Source organism: Bicyclus anynana, chromosome 2 (assembly GCF_947172395.1).
Source record: "Bicyclus anynana chromosome 2, ilBicAnyn1.1, whole genome shotgun sequence".
Taxonomy (NCBI): Eukaryota; Metazoa; Arthropoda; class Insecta; order Lepidoptera; family Nymphalidae; genus Bicyclus; species Bicyclus anynana.
The window spans coordinates 915,486-926,106 of record NC_069084.1 but is presented as its reverse complement, the minus strand read 5'-3'; the positions used below and the strand labels follow the sequence as shown (position 1 = coordinate 926,106).

The 10,621-nt window shown below is 35.5% G+C and overlaps 1 protein-coding gene across 1 annotated transcript in view; it reads left to right on the top strand.

Annotated features, from left to right (window-relative positions):
- Positions 1-10,621, top strand: part of LOC112047367 (facilitated trehalose transporter Tret1) — an 80,493-nt gene that overhangs the window by 65,790 nt on the left and 4,082 nt on the right. The window contains exon 4 of the mRNA XM_024084478.2: positions 7,138-7,325. Within this exon, the coding sequence (XP_023940246.1) occupies positions 7,138-7,325 (188 nt within the window). The remainder of the gene's footprint in view (positions 1-7,137; positions 7,326-10,621) is intronic.

The following is a 10,621-nucleotide window of genomic DNA, read 5'->3' as shown; positions in this document are numbered from 1 at the left end:
AAATGTGGAGATCCGTTTGTTCTTGCACACTGTTTGCGTACCACTGCACTGCAGAACTGCGCCTCGCGTCCACCGCAAGCTATAAAATATAGGCGAGAAATTATATCTTCAACACATCAGCCGAGCCTTGATGGCTCTGTGGATATATGACCTCTACGTACCTTCGATTCGGAGGAAGTAGGCAGCGCCGGTCCGTCCATACGGCGAACGGAGCAGTCGCTCCAGGCGCCAAATTCTAGAGAGCGCCTAAATGACAATCCTACTCAACCGTAGACGGTACTGCGCCTGATATTCAATTGGTCACCGCAGAGAATGGTCGAGATCCGTTCCATTCTTACTGTACACTCATAGTTTAGTATAGGTATCTACATATTCTTAGGGACAAACAGGAGAGGCGCCATAATTGGATCTTGCTCCATTTTAAAATTTACATCGGGCCGGCGCTGGAAGTAGGTTCGAATCTGGTCCAGGGCATGCACTCTAAAAGTTGAAGTTGCATTTTAAGAAATTAAATATCACGTGTGGTGAAAGTAAAACATAGTAATCTGTATACCTGAGAATTTATTCAATTTACTATGTGTGAAGTCTGCCAACCCGTATTTAGCCAGCGTGGTTGACTACTAGCCTAACTCCTCTCATTCTGAAATGAGACTGGTGCTCAACGAATGATGACATCAACACATATAAATAAAAATAATAACGTGTCGATTTCAAAATAATTCTGTTTTCTCAAGTATTTTTAGTTATTTGGACGATAATACAACAAATTAAATTTTTAAAATTTTTATTTGTCTGTATGTCAGCCTGTCTGCCTGTTTGTTCGGTTATTTTCTGGAACAGCTGAATCGATTTTAATGGAAATTTGACCAGCGAGATTTGTGAAAAACTGAATTTCCGCGTCAGCTAAGTAGTATTATTTAAAAAAAATGTATCGCTTGCAGTGGAGCACCGTCCGCGGGGCGGCGGTATGCGCGGCGCATGACAAATGGCGCGCTCGCCGCACTCGACAATTATAATATTTGTTCTGTTTACTGCACCGACTCGTGTACACGCATATACATCGCGTACATCGTTTTTATTATTATTTCATAATTATACTTCACGAAATATAATTATGAAATAATAATCTAGAATAAAAGAGTAGCCTGCCTGATTTTAATTGGAAAACCATCACTTATCGCTATATGATTGAGATGGTAGTATTTTTCTACTCATATCCGAGATTATTGATACTGTGTTCAGAACTGAAAAGGCTGGAAAAATTAGCATGGATTCCCTGCACGAGCTTTGTCACATAAAATCAATAATGGGATTAAGTAGACATTAACATTTTAGGTCTGAATAGAATAAACATCTAAATCTCTTAATAAATTGTATCTGTATGACATTCGACATTGATTGGTCCCGTGAACAACCTGTTAATCAGTTTTGGAAGCGTTAGCAGTAGAAAAAAAAAGTGTAACTTGGCTAGAGACTCCGGTGAGACTGCAATTAACGTAACGATGAAATACCAATTTGGCTCTGCAAAATATAAAACCCAGCATATTATTATATTTACGTCAAAAAGTTGTAAATAATCCATAAAGTTATCCACCTTTTTGCATCTTAATTTTCCGACTTCGAATCGATTTTTCTTCCTTTCTTTCTGCATACAATAGTTCCATGATTTTATACTAATATGTTGAATATTCATATATACAACACTTGGGTTTGTAAAAGCTAAATTGTTTAACATTTTGAATGCATGCATATACATGAAAAGCTCATAAACTTCGCTCTGTAAATTATGCAATAATGAACTCTACCTCTTTGACATACGATAAAAGGCCTATGTTTAAGTAGTTAAAACAGTTATGGTCTTTATTATCTAAGCACTACAGATTGCTTGTAAATAAGGATTTGGACTGACAGTGCTGCTAAGTAGGGCTGTCACAAGCTTTAATTATTTTGATATAATTATTATATAATATATAATATGATTATAAATCAAAGAAGAAAATAAATGCTATATAATTTATTAATAAATAAAATTGTGCCATATAAAAAAAAATGGAAAAAAAACTCAAGGGTCAAACCTACTAGGGTCTTTGTTGTCAAATAAACCTTAAAATTATGATATTGACGTGATGATTAAATGACCTAAATAATATAGCTATAGCTACATGTAAAAATGTCCAAATTTTTCCTGAATTTTATGCAGAAAAATACAGATTTTTATTAACGAAAAACTTCATTTAAACCGATCAGTAGCTTGGGGAAAACTGCAAACATTTGAACTTAACTACAAACATACCAAATTTATTATGAAAATCTCCTTTTTACTGTCAGTTAAAACCTGAGTTCGATACATAGTGGTAGGCAACAGTATGTTTATTGATACACACTGTTCGGGCTAGATATTATCCATTCCTAACCCGTTCAACCCTACCCAAGATTTATGTGTTTCTTGGAAGCGGGCAATAAATAGTGAATTTTACGATAATTTCGCATTTACTACATATTCCCACATTTTAGTTTACGAGGATTAGTCTGTAAACTCGCTTGTTTGTGATCTCTGCCAGTTTGCAGTCTATCTTATCCACTTATCCAGTAGGTATTAAATAGTGGGCATTATTATAGTGATACGGCACATTAATTTGCAAACAGAGTTGCAGTGGCAGTGAATTTTTAATGAATATTATGAGACGAATATAAACTGCCACTGTAAAGCCGGCTACACACAGTCAAACTTACCGTTAACTCTGCAGCGCGTAGGATGTGAGCAATGAAAAAAAATATCGAAACTATACTCATTATACTCATATTCATAGTTTATTGTCGGTGCTTGTCAGAAGATTTTGCTTTGTTTATCCTATCGTTAACTTATCGAATGTCATCTCATTTATTAATTTTCGAAGCGTAATTGTTTGTAGAAAGAGAATCGAAGTGTAAAATAGGTATAGGCTACGCTTGTTGCCTTACATTACCAAACATTTAAAAACTGAATAATTACAAGGTGGTCCCACATAAATAACCTAAACCTTTGTTTTAAACCCTTCATTTCCTCTCTCTGGGGATTCGCAAACGTATATAAATCTGTGCAAAACCGACACGCCTTATTTTGGTAACCGCTGGCGTTACAATACAAAAAAAAAACTACAATTTGAACCGAGATTTATGTTCGACGATGAGATACCTAGTAGTCTGAACGATAGTCGTTTGAACGATATTTTTGTAGATCGAATGTTATATCTTTCACCGAAACCAACCGAGATGAGAAGCGACAGTAAATTTTTTGATAGGAATTCGGCTGACCCGTTACAGAACATGTGATGGTCAACGATGCACAGGATATAACACAACCAACTACCAAACATCGGGCTGAAAATTTCTTGGTAAAGAGAAAATACTGACCATGAAAAATCATTTAAGAGTATTTCTATATAGAAGCTCGCTCGGCATTGCAACAAGCTTTTCTCTTCCGCTAATTTTAGTGAGTGAATAAAGCTAGACGATAATATAGACGACTCACTTATCATATTAATATAGTCCCAATAGTGGACACATGGAACGAGCGGGCGATGGAACGAGCTATATTAGGAGTATCTCTGCGTGATCGAATCAGAAATGAGGAGATCCGCAGAAGAACCAAAGTCACCGACATAGCTCAACGGTTGCGACCCCCCACCAGGTGGACTGACGACATCAAGCGAGTCGCAGGGATTCGCTGGATGCAGGTGGCTCAGTATCGTTATGTTTGGAAGTCCCTACAAAAGGCCTTATGTCCTGCAGTGGACGTCCATCGGCTAATATGATGATGATGTTGATGAGTGGACACATATCTACCTACATATGTTACACTTAAAAGTGATAAATATAATTACAAAACCCTATACTTCGTCGTAGTCGGATAAACAGAGTAAAACCATAGTATCCGGCGCATAAAACCTAACAAAAGCAAAAAATATATGTAAACAAAGCGAAGATTTACTCATGTTTAAATTTGGAATCGAATCTGTTACCCTGATCGATCGCATTCCTATATAAATGTGGTGGAGAATGAGTCAGTTTTGAGTTACTTCGGTAGCTGTGGAGCATTTTCTGTAAATAAACGTCTTCGGAATGGAATTGTAAAATAAAACGCATTGAATTATTGCGTTCCAATATTGATTGGAATACTCAAGCGCCGTTAGGTAGATAGTTGACTTTACGTGGATAAAGCTAGAGACACACTGAGCTCTAGTGTTTTATCTATAAGGCACTTGAGGGAATTAGTTTTATTACTAGTTGTCACCGAGAGACCAAAATTCGACCAAAATATATAACTTTTATGAAGGTTCAATTGTAAAAGATAATATCTCTATAATGAAAAATGTACTTCTGAATAATATAAACTTTAACTTTCACGTCCATTTTCATGCGTTTGCGGGTTATCAGGTGTACAAAGTTTTCGCTTCACGTCTGAATATTTCGTAAACAAAACTTACTTAGGTTGATACGTACGTGATCAATATTCTACTGCTTACGTATTCGTAGATACATATTTTACTACTTTGCCACTATTTTTGTAAACTAACCAGAAGTAGAAGTAGTTGTTAACGGACGTTTCCTCTTCCGGTCTAGGTTAAGACAATGGGATATTTTGAAAGTTTGGCAAAACTTACTTGTATAACTTACAAATAAGTTAAAATTTAGAAAAGAAAATAGGATAAATAAAGTGTTTGTATATGTCAATGGGTATGTGGTGTGACCAAATTTTAAATCAATTTAAATGAATAATATCTCAGTATATCTCTTACTTTATACGGTAGAATTTTTTATCTATATACAATACATGTAGATTTTATATAAACAAAATTTCAATATACAAACATTGTTTTGGCAAACCTTATCTATTTATTTACGATCTAGTTTTACCGTGTTTTACCGTTTTTCGAATAAAGTGCTCAATTTATCTTGAAAATATTTACTTAGCGCAGTCTAAACATTTCTACTGGAATCTATATTAAACTTTATATTTCAGGGTTTTGTGACTCAGTTTTAAGAATTTATATTATACTAGCTGACGCCGAGCGGTTTTACCCACGTTGTGCCCGTTCGCGTAAGAATACGGGGATAACATATAGCTTATAATCTTCCTCTATAAATGGGCTATCTAACACTGAAAGAATTTTTCAAATCGGAGTAGTTCCTCAGATTAACGATTACATTAGCGACAGTAGTTCCTCAGATTCAATCAAACAAACAAACTCTTCAGCTTTATAATATTAGTATAGATCTCTGGCCGATCACAGATTAATAAGATACTACTTAGTGGACGTATGGTCAAAAATGCGATCAAATGGCGATAGTGTGAATCGATGTTCTAAAATATGAAATGAGAAATTAAGGCACAGTAGTACATACAGTAACGCTACAGGAATTTCACGCATTTTTACGGATACTGATTTTACGTATAAATATATATTTATACGTAGTCAGTGACAAAAATCATTGCTCGTAGTCCTAATATGTAGACGTAGCTTATGTGCTTTATGTTCTATGCTCGTAGTCGTTCTACCTATCGCTCCACAAATCGTCGAACGTCGTTTTTCAAAACTACCCGCATTCCGCATCGGCTAGACTAGTACAAGACGCAAAATATGCCTAAAAATCGTCCGCTGACTTTATAACGAGAATACACATAAATAGTCCGTCTGTCGTGAGTTTATTTTTGTCTGCGTCCCGTTTGAAAAGCGAAGTGGCTTTACAAATGCTACAGGAGTGCGTAAAATCAGGTATTTGGTAAAACAACTATATTTGTAAACTATATGTATAAACAATATTTGTTGTATATGTTGTCGTATTATTATTTCGTGAAAGTATGGATTTTAAAAGCTTAACATTGAATCAATAACATTAAATGAAAAGATAAACACGAGACCAGTCAAAGACAATCAGACAATTCTCCTTGATTAAATATGTATCATCGTGGAATTAGTTCCCTATAATGTACTCTGAATGCTGATAAAAATAATAGAAATTAATAAATATTGATTTTTCCTCTTCTCGATGGAATCTACTTTCTGAACTGATAGTATATTTTAAATGAAATGAAATTGATTTAAAATATTAACAATCTTGGAAGTCTAATTTGAAATGCTCTTATTAGTATTCACGTAACCTCTATTAAAATATCTTGTCTCTTTAATATATCATCCGGGTAGTATTAATTTTTTGTACAAATTTTAAAAGAGTTTCTTTTTACTTTCGGCTCTTTGATCTAAATTCGGAATTTAACGTATGTATGCAACACGAACATTAATTCGTAGCCACCATTTCATTTAGTCCTGCAATAAACCAGCAGTGGCGCCCTCTCGTGTTGATACGAGAAATTTGGCGCGATCTCGTAAACAGTGTCTGATTGTTTTCAAATATTATGGTACGGACGAGCGATTGAGTTTACATTTGTGTTCGACTTGAAGTATTTCTTTAATCAATTATTAAACGTAAATTGATAGCATACGATACGATATCATCTTGAGAATTTTTCTCTTCCTCTTATCATCCTTTTCCCTGTTCTTTTTTCTCTTCTTAGTCACCCTTATATTGTGCGTGCGTGTCTATCTCCTTGCTTAGCGTGCGTTATCGAAATTTGGGATCTAACTCGGCTCGCTCGGACTTCGTCGTAGTGAGTAGTGTAGTGTATTTAAGGCTTCATCATCATTATCAGCCGATGGACGTCCACTGCTGGACATAGACCTCTTGCATAGACTTCCAAACAAAACGGTCTCGACCCTCAGCATCCCTGCAACCCGCTTGATCCACTACGGTCTTTGGTCCACCTAGTGGGGGGTCGACCAACACTGCGCTTTCCGGTGCGGGGGCGCCATTCCAGCACCTTGGGACCCCAACGTTTATCGGCTCTACGGACTATGTGGCCTGCCCATTGCCACTTTAGCTTCGTGACTCGCTGAGCTATGTCAGTGACTTTGGTTCGTCTGCGGATCTCCTCATTTTTGATTCGATCACGCAGAGAAACTCCATAGCTCGCTTTATCGCCCGCTGAGTGACTTTGAGCCTTTTAATAAGGCCCATAGTTAGCCATTTAAGGCTTATCACGAAATAATATGTAAAGCGAGCGCAAAATAGGTTGTTAAAGCTCTGCTTTGTTCTCAGGTGCGCTGATAGGCGGCATCCTGGGCGGGCTGGCGATGCGGCTGGGGCGGCGCACCATCCTGCTGGTGTGCGCGCTGCCTTACACGCTGGCCTGGCTGGCCACCGCGCTGTCCACCAGCGTCGACATGATCTCCGTCACCTCCTTCTGCGGGGGCATGCTGGTCTGCTGCATCACCATGATCACTCAGGTACCTATTGATCCTACTTATCAAATAAAATCAAAACTTGTTTTTCATATAGGCCTACCTTACAAGAGTCTTCCACCGTTTAGAGCCATATTAAATGATAATTTTAATATTAAATTTAAAATTATCATTCTTTACAATATTTACTACCTTTTACGAGGAAAGCCTTATTGCTCTTTATTGCCTGTATGCCTGGCTGTTGTTAAAGTAGGCTGATAATGATGAATGTCAGTGTCATACACCCTAAGTTTATACAAGATGCTCGGGAGTATTTCTCATAATTCTGGGGTTATATTCTTTACCGAAAATTAATTTAAAATATTCTAGAACATGTGTTCTAAAATTAATATTTTCGGGGTAAATAATATTTCTTTTTTAAGTAGATCTTAAAATGTGTCCCTCAGATGCATTCTTTTAATTATGACGTAGCCAAGTTTTACGTTTTTTAAAATGCAAGGACAGGTAAAGTCGTATGTTACAGGGATAGTCGGAATTATTTGAATTATTTTATATATAAACATAAAAGTTATTATTTTTTAATTAAAACAATATTAGTTATGCAGTTCGGCTTCGTTATGTGGACTTGTTAACACCTTGAAGTTATGGCAAACACTCCCGAGCACCCTGTATATTTAAAGGTGTCACACATGATGATAATGACAATAACTGGGCCCGACGGCTTATCGTGCCACGATCACTAGCACCAACTTCCTAACTCCAGGCTGAAAAAATATAATGAGGATTTCTTGGAAGAATGACAATTTTTTCATATTCGTCCAGAACTCGATCACAAGACTTCGTAATCCGAAGCATAAATGAATATAATAAATATATTAAGGTGCGAAGAATTATCTGCTAATAGGTACATTTACTCGTAGGTAGAACTGCTTGGGTGGGTTAAACATAATGTACCAAATGTATTGTGACAATTATTGTTTTTTAAGCGTTCGCCCTTAAAATTAGAACGCAGGTGGTCTGCACCTTTTTACCTTGTTAGCATTAATGAAGTACTAGCGGTCGACCGCGACATTTCACAAACGAAACATTTTAAGCTTTCATCAATTTTATAGGTATATTTACTTTTACTGTGTAAAAACGGTTTTATATGCCAATCTACCTGTCAATTATGTATCTCAGTGTATAGTTCAAAATATGAACCACTACATTCTACATTCACCGTATTTTCGTTTTTGCGATTATTCAATTGATTATTCCAACGAAATTACGTTAATTTATGTTTTTTTGTAAATACTTGCTACTAGAATTTAGCTAATGAAAGTTAAAACGTAAATCGACCGGCAGTTTTCAAAATGTTTCGGAGAGCATTTCCAAAGTAGTACATAAGTGCATATTGGAATAACTCAGTTTTATACTTGCAATTTAATTTTTTTAAGTAGTTATGCTTTTTTTAACAAATATTAATGGATTATTTTATCTGGCGATTTCAGTCTTTATTTCTTTCTTCAGTATTTTCAGTGGCCAAACTCTACCACTTGTTTGCACACCATTGCCATTTTACGTAAAATGTCGGTAATTATCATAAATACAAAAATACGATGAAAACAGTTAAGTGACTCATAGTTTACATAGACCACACATACTCAGATATTATTTTATCATACAAATAACTACGTTAGACAAATCCTTTACGAAAACTAAACATGACACCTACAGACGGACAATACGATTTTATTTATTAGTGTAGACTAGAACATTAAATTGTAGGTTTGTTACACATGTCTAAGTTTTGACAAGTCTTGCCTGTTTACTGTTGCCTGTATAAACATTACTTTAACTGAGCCGGTATTGAAATGCTCATGATAATATCATGTTGGCTAGCATGAAATTATTTATAGGTCTTGTAAATTGACAGCTGGCGGGCCTGCTAATTCGAATTTTGAATTTATTTACTTTCGTAACTGTGAAGGACTAAAATACAATACATATAGTTGTCGCAAAAGAAAAAATCGAAGTCAAAAAGCTTTTGGCCAAATTTATTCGATAGGTATGATGAAGTCGTTAAAAAGTGAAATAAATATATGTGATAATAAATCAATGAACGTTAATATTACCGAATACTGAATAGGTGAAGTAAAATTAGTCAAATACTAGAAAAACAGGGAGCAGCTGGATGCTAGCGGCTCGAGACCGTTTTGTTTGGAAGTCCATGCAAGAGGCCTATGTCCAGCAGTGGACGTCCATCGGCTGTTAATGATGATGATGATGATGATGATGATGATGATGATGATGATGATGATGATGATGATTAGTAAAACAACCAGCACGCTAATTCACTATCTTTTACATATGCTAGTTGACATATACGAAATTGAGACTCTATGTAACAAATATCATCCTGCATCCTCTATAACACACAGTAGGTAGATGACATTTTGTCAATTGATGTGATGTTTATTTTGATAGGTTGATAATAAAGACCAAAATAGTGAATAGGCCAGCTGGTGTAATTGTATAACTACTATGACCACTCTGATCAAATTGAGTAAAAAATAGTTCCATTAAAACGCAGTAACCACAGCAATACTCGTTTCTCAAGCAGCAATGAACCATTCGTTTTACGACTCGTTGCGGAGACGCGAGATCTGACACATTCACACATACATTATTATTGACAGAGCACAGTAATTAGAAACTGTAAACGTTATAGCAGTAGATACACGTAAAACATTTACATTTACACACATAAAGATCGTAGAACTCGGATAGCAAAGATTTATAATGTGAATTTAAAATATAATTGTCTAGGACTCTAGGAAAGTGATGCATTCACTATGATGTAATTTCAGCAGCGCATAATGACTAATCACTGAAAAGTATGACCAATCAAGAACAATGTTTTTCTGGTATTGAGACAACCAAAATGGCTAATAGCTGAAAACAATCTTTGTTGACTCTATGCACTACAAAGAGATTACTGATACATTTTAAAAACTGGTCCTGATTTACTAACTGACTCACTCATTTACGTATATTTAATATTCTGAATCTTAAGAGCTAACATTTTTGAATGTAGACACATAAGTTAAATCCGTTAATAAAAAATATTTTGGAATTTTTGGTGGAAGACCGAATACAGAAAGGAATGTACAGAAAGATGCCAAGCAATTGAATATTAACTATATCAACTAAGCAACGGAGACTGATACTGTTTATACAGCTTTGGTTGAAGAAGATGAAAATGGTGTTAGTTAGTTAGCTTATAACTCAAAAATATGCTTTGCTAGATTTAATCTGATATTTTGATTTTGGAATAAAAATGAAATATAAATCAAAATTCG